The following is a 16,337-nucleotide window of genomic DNA, read 5'->3' on the forward strand; positions in this document are numbered from 1 at the left end:
GCTGACAGGATAAAGCAAACAATATTCAGCTTATCTTTAACAGGCATCCTTAAAGCACAGGAGCAAAACATATAGTTTCAAGCCATATCTTCACTTGAATTAAAAAGCAGGATTAACATATTGTTGAAATCTCCTATTGATTTGTTTCCTGATTAAAATGCGCACCGAGAAGAACTGAAGGAGTTCTGCTAATGACTACAATGACTTGTAGCTTTAATCCCAGCAGAATTCTTCAATTCAAATCGTTTAAATGAAACAAGAACAGCATGTGGTAAACACTATAATTAAGGAAGAGAGACCTTGGTAGCTGAACATCAATTAAGAAGAATGCAGATATGTTTTCAAAGCAAAAACACCAGCAGGCAGATGGAAATCGCAGAAACAATTAAAGAGTGGAAGGAAAGCCACAATTTTGGTTTTAGTCAACACTTGATCTCACATGCAATTTTGGCAACAAAGAAAGAAAAAAGAAAGAAAGACTTGAAAACTTAGATTACAGCTGGTTTACCACTGAACTGACCTGCACAGATCACTGAGTACCAATGCTCGGGACAGACTGGAAAAAGTTACAGCTTTACAGATATGATCTTCAATCTTCCAGCCCGCTTGCCAGCTTATTTTCCCACTTTGATCATAGCAAACGCTTTTTGACATTTGAGAAATAAATTCTGGGCAGTTATATAATTGCACATGTGCCGAGACCTCCAGTGAGAGCCAATGAGACACACGTCTAGGATTTTTTTAACAACATCAACAGTGAGGGCAACAAACTGGTAAAACCTGCAGCTTTGATAGAAATCTAAGCGAGAAGAAAAAGTTGCTTGAAAGGCAACACTAACCGCCAAGGTAGAGTATAATAAAAAGTATAGCTTTGTAGAGCGTGTGGTTAAAGTAGAGAGATGTAAGCTGTTTTAACACATGCACCGGAGCTCTGATGATATGATAATGCAAATGTTAAATTGGGCAGAAAATGATGTTTACCTGTCAGAGCCCAGGAGAAAGTTTATGTGATGTCAGATTTCAATTTGAGAATACTACAGAGGGCCAAGTCCACTAAATTCAAAGCGTATTTCATAGTAGTGTCATAGTAAATGTCAGTAACTGAGTATATGGACCAAAGTATTCGGGAATACCTCCGCAGGTGCATAAAATCAATCCCCTATTTGTGCAGTCTCCCTTTACTAACATTTGTAAAAGAACGAGTCATTCTTAGGTTCTTACTGAAACAGGATCCACAGTTCTAACAATTCAGTTTATGAAATGTATTCCCTCCTAGACATTCCATGGTAATCTGTGAGAGGTGTTTTTGTAAGGTGGAAGCATTTAGGAACCACAACAACTCAGCAGATGTTCAAACCTCCTCTAGCATTAACATCAGCAGAAAACTGTGCACCAGGAGCTTCATGGGATGGCCTTCCATAGCCGACCAGCTCCTTTAGGTGGCCCAGTGCTTTTATCCATAAAGCGCACCAGTATATTAAAAAAGCTTAAGCAAAAGTCAAGGTCATGAGTTGTCTCTTGGAAGAGAATTCAGAAATACTGTCAGGCACTTACTTTTTGAGGGAGCTCGCAGGTTTGAAGACACCACTCTCATGGAGTCCGCCTCTACCTTCAAAACATAGCTGGCATTGGTCTCATAGTCCAGGGGCTTGGCAGTGTAAATTACTCCTGTTGTTTCATTTAAAGCAAACACACCTGGGTAGAACAAGACAGAACAATGAAGAAAGATAGAAGGGTGGCATATAGTTCTATAATGTCCTGTATGAATCAGTTAGTGAGTGGGATGCTGATAGCTAGTGAGTAGCGTTTTATAGACTGAAGTGGAAGTCATATAATGTCTCCTGAGCATACAGTAATAGATTTTGAGCTCCACAACCGAACACAGGAAAACTCTGTATAACCAGCTCTAAGTTTAAAATGGTAAATGGCCTGTAAGTTTACTCACCACCCTCGTTGCCTTCCATGATGGAGTACACGATAGTTTGATTGACAGCAGCTGCTAAGATGACTCCCACTGGGGTTCCAACAGCAGCCTCCTCGCTGACTGGCAGAAACCTGGCAATGGATCAGTCAATCAATACAAACTGATGAGAAAATGAAATATGTATGTGTACACTGTGGGCCAACCTTTTCTCAAAGGGTAATCACATTTTGGCAAGTTCAGTAGACATGAGAGTTGAATCTGTAAAATACTTCCAAGATATTCTTTTTTTCCTTCGTTCATGCTTACAGCTATATGATCATTCAAACCCCAGAGACAAAGTCTATAAGTAGTGTTTACATTTTTAAAAAGCTGGATTGTATAACAAATGCGTGAGAAGTTGCTCTTTGAAACTGCGCTTAGAGATAAAGCAAGACTTGGCTGCTGAACAACAGCTTTTTTAATGCATTTAATAAACAAATTCACTTAATCTTTGACAACCCTCCTGTTTATATTCACCAGTACAGTAATGTCAAACACCATAGATCAGTGTATTGCTATTCTCCAGCCAAATGTCAGTTATAGGATGCCAATGACAGTGTGACAAAACACAACAGTCAAAACAGCCTCTGCTCTCACTGATAACATGAGTTGCACATAAAAAATAAAGTCAGTAAGGATGTTCTTTAAGCATCTATGTGTTGATTGTGAACAAATAATAAAATACGCAAACTAACTGAATGGCATTTATTCAGGCATCCTACAAAATACAGCTGAATCAGCAACCAGCAGAACAGCTGATGGATCAGCTGTTACCCTTTTATAAATCCTTATTAGCAAATAAACAGGCTGCTCCATGTAAGTCGCTTTAGCCTTCCTGCAGCTTTGCATCTGCAAAGCTGCTTTGCAACCCACCTCCCCTCCTTATCACGCCACGCCTGATCTAATCAATGCCATGTTTTTTGTCAGTGATGTCTACTGCATTCTCTAATGTAGACTGTTGCTGCTGCTCTCACTGGCTTAACATTCAGTTGGACGTGCAGTTCCGAAAATACAGTCAAAGAGCCAAATGCGACAGAAAAAACCCCCAGAGCACCAATGGCATAGCAGCTCATCTGATCCACACAGTTCAAAGGTAATATGACCTTGATCACTGTGTGTAATATTTACTAAAAACGCTGCAGGAGAAGTGGTGATTCTTATGATTTGTGGATAAGCTCATTGACCCATTGGCTAATTCAAACGTCTGCTGAATTTAAATAAAGGGTTTCATTCCTGTTTAACCAATTAACTCGTAACTAATAAGAACACTGTTAATTCCTATCAATTAAAACAGAGAAAATCCTCCCATTTCAGAAGCTATTGTGACTAACACATTAAAAATATGTGATTATTAAAATAAAGAAGTCGGTAGTTATTTTCTGCTGATTAACCTATGGACTAAATAACAAATTATTAGATGATCAATCCAACCTTAATTAGTGATATAAACCATATGTGACATATGTTAATGGGCTTTGGTCGTTTGATGAAGGCTTACATTATGTTTGGATGAAACTTGCTCTGATACAGCACATTTGGAACAACTTGTCTGACAGGTCCCATTAGTGGCCTGAGCCAAGCCCTGAAATTAAACCATCAATAGCTTTTCAAAGGGAACCCATGCGTGGTCTTGTTTTTGTCCACCTGCCTCTTATTGCGTGTGGTGCAGTTTTCCCTACTTACAATCCTGACAGATTTTCTAAGAATCTGGCAAATCTCAAATTTCCAGCAGGCTTCGCTCCATTAAATAAACCCAGTCCAGTCATTAGGCCAACCGTCACAGCTGGCTAAACATTATAACATGGGCTACCAACTGGCTAAGCTATCAAGCCATCACTATGTGATAAATGGGACTGTTGGAGAGTGTGAGAGAGTGTGTGCTGAATGTGTTTGTATGAATTTTAACTTCCAGTCCAGTCAATTGCTTCTCTAACCACCTGTTCTATCCAAACACTCTTGTAGGTAATGGTATAGTAAACCTGAAGCTAATCAAATGAATACAGACTCAAATAGGGACCTGTTACTGTCAGGAAAAGGAAAATAAAAACACAAGCTACTAGCGATATCTCTTTTCTATTCATTGTACTATTTCATTGCAAGGTATGACAGTGTGACAGCAACCCATCATGCATTTGTACCAAATCCCTGAAAGCCATCATTCATTTCATTCTATGTGAATGTAAACATGTCAAAAGATCTCCTGTGAAAAAGATCTATTGTGTCTGCAGTACAGCTCCAGACTGCTGCTATTTAACAAATGAGTGAAATGTTGCATAGCTGATATTGAGGCTATTTTCCTTCCTTATTACACAGTGTACAGTAATTAAAGTGTTGACAGGAAAATAGCACAAAGAGACAAAGCTAACAAAAGGACCTGGGCACTCTCAGGAAAACTGGACGTTGCATTTTTGTCACTTGCCTCTGCAATCATATCCAAAGAGCAGATTTCACCACTTCTACAAGCATAGAATATCCATGCTTCCTTCCTTTCTCTTATCCAGTTCAGGGTCTCAGGGGTGCTGGAGCCTATCCCAGCTGTCATAGGGCAAAAAGCAGGCTACACCCCAGACAATTCCCAGGTTTATCACAGAGAGACAGACAACATTTCACATTCACGGCCAATTTAGAATAGCCAGTTTACCAAACCAGCACATGCAGTCTTTTGGACTGTGGGGATAACAAGGTGCAAGCTTCACAAGGAAAGGTCCCAGCAGGAGGGTGGATTCGAACCCAAGACTTTCTTGCTGTAAAATAACAGTAATCATTAATTAATTAACTAATCATTGCACCTGTGTGGTGCTTACCAAACCCTGAAAATCAGGATTCATTTCATTCTTTGTGAATGTAAACATGTCAAAAGATCCCCTGTTAAATAGGATCTGTAGCATCATAGCTGATACTGGGGTTATTTTCTTCCTCCTTTACACAATGTGGCATAAGTAAAGGGTTGCCAGGAAAGAGAAGCAGCTATAATACAATATAATATTCTTTGCATTGTATTAAAAATAATAAACAAATGCAGTAATATTCATCCATAAATACAAATATCTTTGTGGTAACGATGCATTTAGTTTCTTCAAGCGTGCTTACTAAGAAGAAGAAAAAAAGAACACCAGGAATACAGCTAGCCAACAATAAAGAATAAACATGAAGTGATTTTTTGTAGTGCAACAACTTATCAAAAGGCTTAGAATAAATTACTTCCTTCCTTTTGTTGTACTATTAAAGCCAAGAACGCCTCTGATTTTAATCATTTTAAATTTAATTTTGTAATTGCTTTGCATTCATTTATTGTGTTATCTTGGTATAACGCTCATTCTCTTGTGATAACAAGCTAATTATTTAGTTATGACATGAAAATAAAAATTTTTATTCCAGCACTGTTCCTCCTACTCCCATTCTCATGTCTCTATCTTTCCCATTTCTATAGTTCATCCCACTAAAATCTCAATTCCTCACTTAGACTCACTCCATTCATGCCGTCTAGATTCCTCATCCTGCATTTTTTCCCCTCCACGTCTCTCTTTCGGCCTCTCCATCTTTCCCTCAGGCTGCTGCTTCCAACCAACATCCCAGCAGACCTCAGCAACTACCAGCTATTTGTTATCCTTTCTTCCAACCCTCCACATCCACAGTGGCTACTTGACAGGGATGAAGGAAGAAAACTGAGTGAATGCCCACACACATGCACGCACATGCACACGCACCCATACACATGCCCGAAACATCATGCTCTGCAATATGCGCACCTTTAAATTGCACATACACACAAAACTGCACATGCACGAAGCTCATTACCAAGCCTATGTCACACCCCCTCCTGCACTCTCTAATCATTGCTGTTCTGACTACTGCAAGCTGGACTGATACTGATAACAACAGAAACACACACACACACACACACACACACACACACACACACACACACACACACACACACACACACACACACTCCTAAACTATATTTGCAGATATACTGTATTGACTGTCATTCATTCCCTAAAAGCTTACTACATGTGCAATGTCATCAGAATTTCAAATAAAACCTTACAACTAGCTCTAAAAAAAGCACACATACCTACCCAAAGTACACATTCTGTATAAATACAGTTTACAGGACATAGTCTTAACAGAGTTTTAACAGTGTGAAAGGACAGACAGGATAATGAGGAAAGTGATAGATGCTGGCGATGATACCCTCCCTCCTTGTAGGTCTTTCTCTCAAAGCCACAGTCATCCATTTGTCCCACTTATTGTTTTTTTCCCCAGTTATTATCTTGTCTATTTCAGCTCCTGTTTCTTTATGATGCATCATTTGGCCCTTCTTGTCATTATTCTTCCATCCCTCCCCACACTGCTCCCTTTCATTTCTCTATTTCTCTACAGCAATTCTGGTCTGGTCCTTTTCTGCTGTGTCCAGTACCGGGCATTTCTTTGGCTCCGTTTTGCTTTGGCAACATCACTGCACAAAAGCTTTTTTGTTGTTGTTGTTTTTAAATCTCAGATCAAAGTCATGTTTGATCTGATGCTTTACAATGCGTGGGAGGGCAAGCCTGGTTACACGCTGACAGATCAATATGGGCTGTTTTGCAGCAATGTTTCAGATTCATTCATTATCAGTTAATTAGTCAAAATATGTAAAAATACTGCTTCAATAATATTTAAACAAGATCATTACAGTTTCATTACAAATCCTTTGAGAGCATCTGCTATATCAGTTGGTGGAAAGATGAAGTGTTCAAACTGAAAGGCAGCCCAATACACAAACATGCAGGGAAATCCGTCTGATTGTTCAGGCAACTAGCCAGACACTGTAACCCCCTTAAAACTGAATATCCGAATGGAGCAACACAAGTTTGTGAAAGTGAAAATTGGTGGTGAGCGGGTGGGAATTGATTCTGCAGAATGTTTTGGCTATTAAAGCACCAGCCTATACAACTTGTCAAGCAATCACATCCAAAGGCTAAATCATTAAACCACCATCCAAATGGCCACATTGTAAGGCTAGACAAAGTAAGTGGATCAAGAAACACAGTGTCATGGTTGTGGCTGAGAGTCTGCCAGCTAATGGACATGGTTGTCAGCTACTTTATCAAGTAAGGTGGATACAATATCACAGGGTCCTTTCATTGATCCTATGCTAGCAGTTTCTATGAACTTTCTTTGGTAAATGATCCCATTTATTTTGATGCATTCGTACATTTCAAATAAAGGTTGATTCTCTTCACACCCTCTACGGCTCCCTTGCCATCTACATGGGTCCATTCACATCCAGCACAGACAGTCAGATTTCCAATAAGACGAGCCCAGTTTGCTTTGTGGTAAGCATCAGCCCTGACTGCTGCAGTGCTGTAACGGTGGATAAAAATGACAACTTGCTGTTCACTCCTGCTGGTTCCAAATCTCTCAGTTTATCATCCTGCTTTTTCAGTAGGTTTCTAATTAGCTGCAGGATTTTCATTAGGAGACTGTAGAGTGAGGTAATAACCTTCAGAGGTTGGCTAGAGTTTTCTAGCCGTAGCTGGAAGGTTTAAGTTTTTAGTTAACATACCCTTGCTGTAATAAGAGCTTGTTGTGACATGATGGTTGAAAGCGCGGCTTTCTGATGAAGAAGTGGGGAGTTACAAAATCAGATACGTGAAAATTAGATTTTGAAACTGTTGCTTTTGGTCTGTTTAGAATGTGACATTAGAGCAGCACGCTGCAGTTAGAATATTGTGATGGTGAGCCAATATTGGTGATTTTATTACAGTTGCCGGGGCATGTAACTAATCTATTTTTTCTCTGTTTCTCATTTCTGCTCAGCACTGTCGGAATAATCAAAATTCATTTTCTGTACCCCCTGGCATTCTCCTGTCTCTAATCCCACATCTCTCTCTTCTACCTCTCTCCATTCTGCTGTACTAGTCCACATGGAGCCTCTCCCTTTTCGTCACTCCTCCTTCCTGTCAATCACCCTCTCTGGTTTTTTGCAGCAGTCTTTCCAACTCTAAAACTGATTTTCTCCTTTTTGTATTCTGTCAGCAAGTGTCTTGGCATATTTTCCCCTTTTTACGGGCCTCTTCTCACCTTTTACTTTACAGTTTTGACACAATTGTCAACTCAAAGTCGAACGGCTTAATACATCTCAAGCAGTCTGAACTTGAGCGAAGCAACATTCAAGTAGCAATACATAAAACATGTGAAATGGCATCAGACGGACGGTTATATTGATTCTTATAAACATGCAATAAAAGCAACAAAGGACGAAAAAGAATGAGAGAGTGAAAGAAAACCAAGAAGGGGGATAACTAAAATATATGTCCATGCCTGTGTGCAGATTGTCTGGGAGGAGAAACTTCATCTAACCTCACTTCTATAAGCATGCAAACTCACAATCTAAGCATCCTATTCTTGCAGTAAAATTGTATTTTAAGCCATTGAATCTAATGAATTACAAAGACCTTGGCTTATACTACTTTTAAATTCATTGGTACTGCATGGCTTAATAGACTCCTTGTATTGACATCCTGATGTATGTTTTTTAAACTGAACATGAAAAAGTATGTCTTGGGTCAAACTATAAATATTTGAGGGCATGTGCATGAGCATACACAGGATTGCATTTACATGGTGTTGTTCAAAAGATAATTTTACTGCATTTGTTTTCTTGGCAGCTCAGCCAGAGGCAACGAGTACAACAGGTTTCCAACAGATCCGGCATTCCTATAATGTTTTTCCAACAAAGCTGTGCATCAAACCAGGTGTTAATGATTTTACCCAAACTTAACTTTTAGCTGGTGTAAAAAAAAAAAGACATGTTCATATTAGCCGTTGTAGCATATAATATAAGATATGGAGACTTGCTTTCAATACAGAATTAAAAGATAAAGTTCAAACAAGCAGGTATTAAAGTCCAGGATGGCATTGCAGTGAGTTGTGTAATAAGCTAATAGGTAATTAAATCTGATTTTTATACAAAATACTCTCAAGCAAATACAATTTTAATGTGCTCCAATGTGACGGTCCTTCCAGCTGACATCGTAGAGAACGTGACGGACACCCCCCTGCACTCATTTGTTTTTCCTTTGCATCCCTGTCATGCGTTCATGCATGCAGATGTCCATAAAGTTGCAATAGAAGTGCTTCAGTATGCAATGTTTTTCAAAGACATTCTTCAAACAGCACAAATATGAATTGTTTCTGTGCAATTCAGGCACATAGTATATTTGCTCACTAAAGATACAGTTGCTCTGAGTCTATTTCACAAGAAGATAAAACAGTTAATAACTATTCTGGAACTCTCTGGCTCTAAATTTCAGATCTGTGGACTAAGTGGTCACTTTTTAAGAAACAACTAAAAACCCATCTTTTTAGACTTCCATTTAGTTAACTTGCATTTAATTTTAATTTTTTTTTGGCTGTCTTATTTTGTTGCGATGTACTTTGTAATCATTGTCTCAAAGCGTGCTATATAAATAACAATAACTTTTTACTTGCTTACTTACTTATTTAAATAATTGTCCAGACTGCCAAGTAATAGGGCTTATTTCTAAGGAATGTAGTTGGCTAAATCCACAGATAACACAGCAGGACAAGTCAGCAGAACTTATGTGTATCCCACTTTAATTGTACTTTAACCTCATACCATGCACGTTTTCAGAAGTGCTCTCGTATACCTATTATTCTGATCTAGTTTTATCCTTTCAACTGAAATATGCAAAAAAAGATAGTCTTCTTTAACTTTTGGACAACAAATTTAACAATGGTCTTTTACACTAATCAAGTAAATAAAACAAAAATAAGAACCAAACAAACGTTACTGGAAGAACAGCGTCGACTAAAAAAAATTCATACATTTCCCCCTCAGTCTCTTAAAAATGCCAGACGAGCCTCAGAAATGCAATTACGTAGTTTCATAGCAAAAAACCTCTCATCTTTTTTTGGCATAGCACACTTAAAAAGGAGCATTGGTTATATATTTTAAATGTCACAGTATGTTTTTTTCAACTGTACTGCACTTCTGATTCTAATAGAAATGAAATTAAACAAACGATAATGCAGTGAGTTTAACTCAAAATGAGTTTTTATGTCTCCGTCTGTGATTTTACAATTTGAAGAGTATTAATGAAGCAATGTGTCACTTTAATTTCTTATCTTTATCATATATTGACCTCGACCTCTACAATGCCATTAGTTAGCTCTCGGGATAAGTGAACTTTTGTGCTGAGTGTAATAAAAGTCCCACAATCCTCATATATCTCATAAGGAGGACATGATATTACTATGACCTTAGCCTCTGACCTTAAACCACAATAATTTAATCAAATCATCTATGAATCTGAGTAAATGTTTGTCTGAATTTGAAAATATTAGTGAAAGTGAACTATCAGGCTGAGAATCAGGCATGAAGACACAGCTGGTGTGTAGGTTTGTAAAATGAAAAATAAAATTACTGAAATATTTAACAATAATGTTGAAAAAGACATACTTAACAGAGCTGTGAGAGCTAATTAAGAAAAAGGAGAAATAGACTAGTGTGGCGTTATACTGCAATGAGTCAAAAAGAACTGTGTATAGAGGTATATTTCACAAACTTTGTTCAACCTTAAGCCTTGAGAATTGAGAGAATATCTTTACTTGACCAAACACACATGCATTTTCCGACGGATTCGATCCTGGCTGATGAAATTACTAATTTAAAAGCTATCTGCTTCTTGTTCGTGAGCTGTCTTCTCAAATTTTTTGGCCATCTTTTCTGTGTCTCTAGTGATTTCCAGAGTAATACTGTATGTGACATCAGCTGCTAAATGCCAGAAGGAGATAAATTTGAATCACCACTTTAACACAAGTATACGAAAATACTGAAGTGAAACTAATTTTATAATTTAGTTTTTGGCCTAATTAGAGTTTTTCTGTATGTGATTATTTGATTACCTTTGTCAGTCACTCCATGGGAGACTGCCTTTCTCTACACATTATATAACTGAAACATAGCCAACAAATCCACATAGATTTCACTCTTGCAGTATTCTATTATTTATATATTGGTTCAACAGCACAACAAGAGCTTTGTGACATGGCACGTTATCCTGCTGGAAGCAGCCAACAGAAGATACTGTGGTCATAAAAGGATGGATATGGTCAGCAGCAACACTGCGGCCTAGACTGTGGCACTTGGTACTAAGGGGCCCAAAGTGCACCAAAAAAATATTCCTCACACTCAACTGTTGATACAAGGGAGAATAGACCCATGCTTTCATGTTGTTTACACCAGATTCTGACCCTACCATCTGAATGTTACAGCAGAAATTGAGACTCGTGAGACCAGGCAGCATTTTTTCCAATCTTGTGTTGTCCAATTTAGGTGAGTGAGTTTACTGCACTCAAATAGCCTGCACAGTCACCAGATCTCAATCCAAAAGAGCAACCTTTGGGATGCGGTGGAATGGGAGATTTGCTATCTGGATCTGCAACAACTGTGCGATGCCACCATGTCAATACGGACCAAAATCTATAAGAAATGTGTTAAGTGTGTAATATGAAGAACTAAAGTAGTTATGAAGGCAAAGGAGTCCAACCTGGCATCTGCAAGGTGTATATCTCTATAAAGTGTCACGTGAGTGTCGAATGCATTGGTAGCTCATAGTCAGTATACAGCAGCAAATGTCCGATTCACTGTGCACTTCAAAGGGAGAAACCAACAAATGCTGTAGAAGGATTTGGATAATAGTGGTTTGGGTAATACTTGACACAGTCTCAAAATGTTTCTTTTCCTCCTTGTGCTGATGTTAACACTGGTCCAGAACTACATTTCAGTAACCACAAATATCAAGATCTTTTCAAAATGCAACGTGGAACTTGAAAGAGGCCGGCCTTTCAGGGAATGGCAGACATGCAGTCTAACATTGTCAGCAACAGATTTTCTGTTTAAAGAAACCGTCCAAAATTGGGGTTTTTACAGTGAACCCAATTTAACTTTTTCCTTTGATCTGTTGGTTTGGTAATCTGGGTGTCAAAGGCAAGAGAAATTGTCTGCACAAGTGAGAGAAGTGAAATAACCTGGACCCTTTAGAATGACATCAGCCTATTCAAACCTATTCTGACTGTGGCTGCCATCCTTTTCATGAGTTTCATGTGAAACTCTGGTTGGTGTAAGGTCACAGGAAACTGCAGAATTCACAAAGTCATGCTACAATCTCCATTTTAAAAACTTGAAATATTCATATTAGCCTTGCCTTGTAATACTTCAGATACTTCAGGCTCATTTTAGCCCTTAGGTAGACTAAGCAAATTTAGGATTTGGTATGCGTTGTTTGTTTGTTTTTTAATAACACTGATGTTTTTATGAGCTGAAACTCTGAATTTGCTGCAATATATTAAGCATAAAATCTGAAAGATTACACATGAAAACCATATGTCTTCATATCAACAATATGTGGGTACAGATGTCTACCTGACTGAGTACTGACTGATCTTAAAAGCTAGTAGAATATTTTGATTGGCTGTCTGCCTGCCTATCAGTTAGATCGGATATCTCATTGTCCATCTGCATTGCATCGTTTCTCTGTTTGAATCTGTACCTGCTTGTATACTTCAGTCTGCTTCAGTCTGTCAGCTCATCTGCCACTTTAAAGACTTTTCCGCCTGTATGTTGATCTGTCTGCACACATGTGCGTCTGCCTTTCTGCCTGTCAACTTCAGTGTGTTTTTGAAACGATGGATTCTGGCAGCACTGTCACTTGTTTTCGCCTTTTTTTCTAACCTCCTCAAACTTTTATGGTTGTATTCTCCCCTGTTCTCCCACTCCTCACATTTTTCCCCCTTTACTTTCCATCTCCTACTTTTTCTTTCTATCTGAAACTCACACTCCACCATCTCCCAAACTGCTTCAATGCCACTATGCTCTCCCGACATCGTTGTCTGTCCTTCTTATTTCTGTCTCCCTCTTCCTCCTCACCACTATCTCTCTTGCTGGCTCCCAACTGCAAGCAGCAAATAACGCCACCGATGCTGTTTTCCATTTGTTGTCTGAGTCGTAAAAGTGCCAAGAGCACAGCATGTGTCTGTGTGCAACAGTAAAACAAGGTAACCTTGAAATGAACGGTTTAGCAAGCTTTGTAGAGCAACATATTAGATGTGCTTTAATGTACATTTTTATACCTGAGAGTACTATGATTTTCGAACAACGCTCACACTGTTTTAACAAGGCCGTATCTTAAAAATGATATTGTTAAGGTGTCACATTTTTGGCTGACTATATTAACAACACGACCAACACAAGCATTTTTCTAATGAAACTGGAAAAGTTTCCATTTAAAAGCTGCAAATGATGAAGCACTAATGCTGTGCATAAAGGTCTTTTTTACTAAAGCTACAGGTGCTGTACTGTAGATGACTCTAAATTTAACAGGTGATTGGTGTGTAAGTTTTATCCATTGTAATTCACAGTTTTACACTTTGGTCCCTTTTGTTTTGGAAGATTTCAGGTTTAAAAAGTGCGTCACTGGTCAATTTTCTGCCCAGAGGGTTGTGATTGTTCAACTACTACTTCCTGGCTGATTTTTTGGCACTTTTATTTTCCCTTTCATTTGAGGCCTCTGCATTGGTGCATTGCTGGATGAGGAAAAAGATATATACTGTACATTTTGTTTGCTTTGTGCTTGTCAAAGCAATTTTGAGTCACCGGGAAATATTAAACCTTGCCTGACCACGAACAGTTTCTATCCCTCAAACTGAACTGTGCATTGGAAATCAATATAAGAAAACCAAAAATGACTTTTAACACCAAGTGAAACAAAGCAGATTTTGTTTTGCTCACTGACAAGTTTTTCTATTACGATCATTGACGTTTTAATGAAATAATTAGCATGTTGTTCTTGTTAAAGGATAAAAGCAATTAAAACGGCACATAAGTAAATGCTGTGTATGGAGGTCACAATGGTCACAAGTCTCATTATCATGTCAACATGAGTGTTAATTGTTAACTGTGTTTAATCTATTTCAATATTTTATTACATGCCTACATTGATGTAGGGTTCTTTGATCCCACACCAACACCACATGTTGTATTGACTTTTTGGCACTTTTATTTCATTCTAGTTATTAGTAGAACAGACAAATGCTCTCAATCCGAGTGAACCCAAAATACTACACTGTGGAACTATACAGAAAGATTGTTGTGATTCAACACAGTTTATCACACTATAAAAATAATAATTGGGCAAAGCAGGTATGGAAGGGAAATAGAGTTTAGGTAGGAGATGAGTTGTGGGAGGGCAATGAATATGTAAGGGTATCATACAAGAACTCATTTAAAGCATTGCCATCTAGTTCTCTGTTTTTATCGACCAGTGCTCTACAGTTTCACCATTTCCTTTCCTATGCTTGAATCATTCACAGGTTCATGTTACAGTAAGTGTCTTAACACACAAACAAACATATATATATAAAACAAGAGAAAACAATGAATCGCTCAGAGAATGCAAACTTAATGCAAACTACAGTCCCGATGAAAAGTTTAAGACCAATTGAAAAAGGGCAAAAAAAAACCATATTTTGCATGGTTGGATCTTATCTAGGTTCCAAGTATCTTGATGATCAAGGAACTGACCTTACAGCCCATTGTTCATTCAGTGGTGTTAGTTTCAGTCATTATGCGATGTACTATTTATAAGGTTGGGAAACCTGCAGTCAGCTGAGACTGAAGAAGTCACTTGGATGAGTGACGAAACGTTTCTCCCACTGAAAACTTTACGTCCAGATGAACAGAATCAACTTTTTGGGAAGGTTCCAAGTAAAGCTTCAACATGCAACAAGAAGAAATGGGAGCGAGACGAAACATTTTCACGAGCGTGCAATTTATTGAAAACAACGCTTAAACTGAAACGGGCTGCACTCCAATTTGTTGCATGTTGACGCTCTACCTGGAACCTCCTCAAGATCCAACCATGCAAAATATGATTTTTTTTGCCATTTTTCAAGTGGCCTTAAACTTTTGATTGGGACTCTATATGTATATTTTGTTGTGTTAACATTTTTACAAAAAAACTTACAAAAAGATGTTTTCAAGGGAGACATGAACATTATGTAGGAGTAAGTAAAGATTTTTTTTGGGGGGGGGGGGTGTTAACAGATAAAAACCTTTACCTCTGGTCAGGGACAAGGACTGGACTGAACACAAGGAAAGTTCAAAAAAACAAAGCAGCAAATGTCCAAAGAAAAAATTGGAAAAACATTAGGAAAGCCTGGAGAACTGTTGCTCAAGAAAACTTTAAAAATTGCAGGAAAGTCTGGCTCCATGGAATAAAAAGATATGAAGAAATGTGAGGTGGCTCAAGGCTTTCGCACACTACTTTATAGTATTAGACTGTGTTTGCTTTGTTTATTGTTACAGTTTCATCATTGTTCGTCCGCCGTTGCACAACCCTGTAAACAATAAAACATTTAGCACGACCGACGATGTTTGTAAAGCTAATGATTTCTAAGGCTTAACTATTGCACACCCCAGTGCTTAATTTGACGTGCAGAAGAATGTCAGCAACCCTGAACACAAAAAACATTGGAGCTGTTTGAAATGGGCAAAGAGAAAAAGCTGTATAAATATTTAAACTCCAGTCCAAAGGAGAATACCTATTTTGAGAATTGCATTCGAAAATGAATCATAAAGCAACTTGTAAAACCACAAATGCTGTCCTGAAATTTTTAACTTGTATGAAAGATACAGAAATAGAGTTTGACTAATTTCCATTCAGATTGTCAGCTCTACAAAGAAAAGCATCAAAAAACTCGACTGTCTGTATTCTGCAGCTGCATCTATTATGTGAAGAGGGACCGAGGAGGAGCAGAAAAAAGAATCTCTTCTTCCAACCACAAGATTAAAGCTTTAGTCATGATGCTGTAACACTCGATCAATTTACCGAATGTAGCTGAACTCTATGGCATCTGCAAAAAGTTCAACAAAACTGCTCTTTGATTCTTGAACACGCAGCGTCCTATGCATCCGTTTTGAGAAGCTGATTCAAAACAGCCTGACTGAGTTGCTTGCCATTGTCTTGTGTCTCATCTCCATCACTGTAATGACGTACACTGAAGAAAGTGAAACATCCGTGTCATTTAGTTGAATTGAATTGATCTGGATTTCTGGTTTGAAACTGTTTATTTCACTTTACCTGAAATTAAAAGTACACATGTAATGCACTGCAAAAACTGTTGTGGAGACAAACTGTTCAAAAACTGGAGACAAAACCAAGGAAAATGTCTGAGTCTGTAGTCTCAGTGTCAAGCTCTAAGCACTGGATCAGCCAAAGAGACGTGTGAGCATAGATGGCTTATATGTATTCGAATACACTTCAGGGAAGTGTAAAGAATTTCTATTAAACTATACCGGAAAGGA

At 38.2% G+C, this 16,337-nt stretch overlaps 1 protein-coding gene across 1 annotated transcript in view; it reads right to left on the bottom strand.

Moving 5' to 3' along the window:
- The window catches only part of LOC116329820 (protocadherin-15-like), a 209,712-nt gene that overhangs the window by 51,603 nt on the left and 141,772 nt on the right, over positions 1-16,337 (bottom strand). Inside the window, exons 27-28 of the mRNA XM_039616856.1 lie at positions 1,946-2,055; positions 1,555-1,695 (exon numbers count right to left, since the gene is read on the bottom strand). Coding sequence (XP_039472790.1) covers positions 1,555-1,695; positions 1,946-2,055 — 251 coding nt within the window. The remainder of the gene's footprint in view (positions 1-1,554; positions 1,696-1,945; positions 2,056-16,337) is intronic.

Source organism: Oreochromis aureus, linkage group 8, assembly GCF_013358895.1.
Source record: "Oreochromis aureus strain Israel breed Guangdong linkage group 8, ZZ_aureus, whole genome shotgun sequence".
Lineage (NCBI taxonomy): Eukaryota > Metazoa > Chordata > Actinopteri > Cichliformes > Cichlidae > Oreochromis > Oreochromis aureus.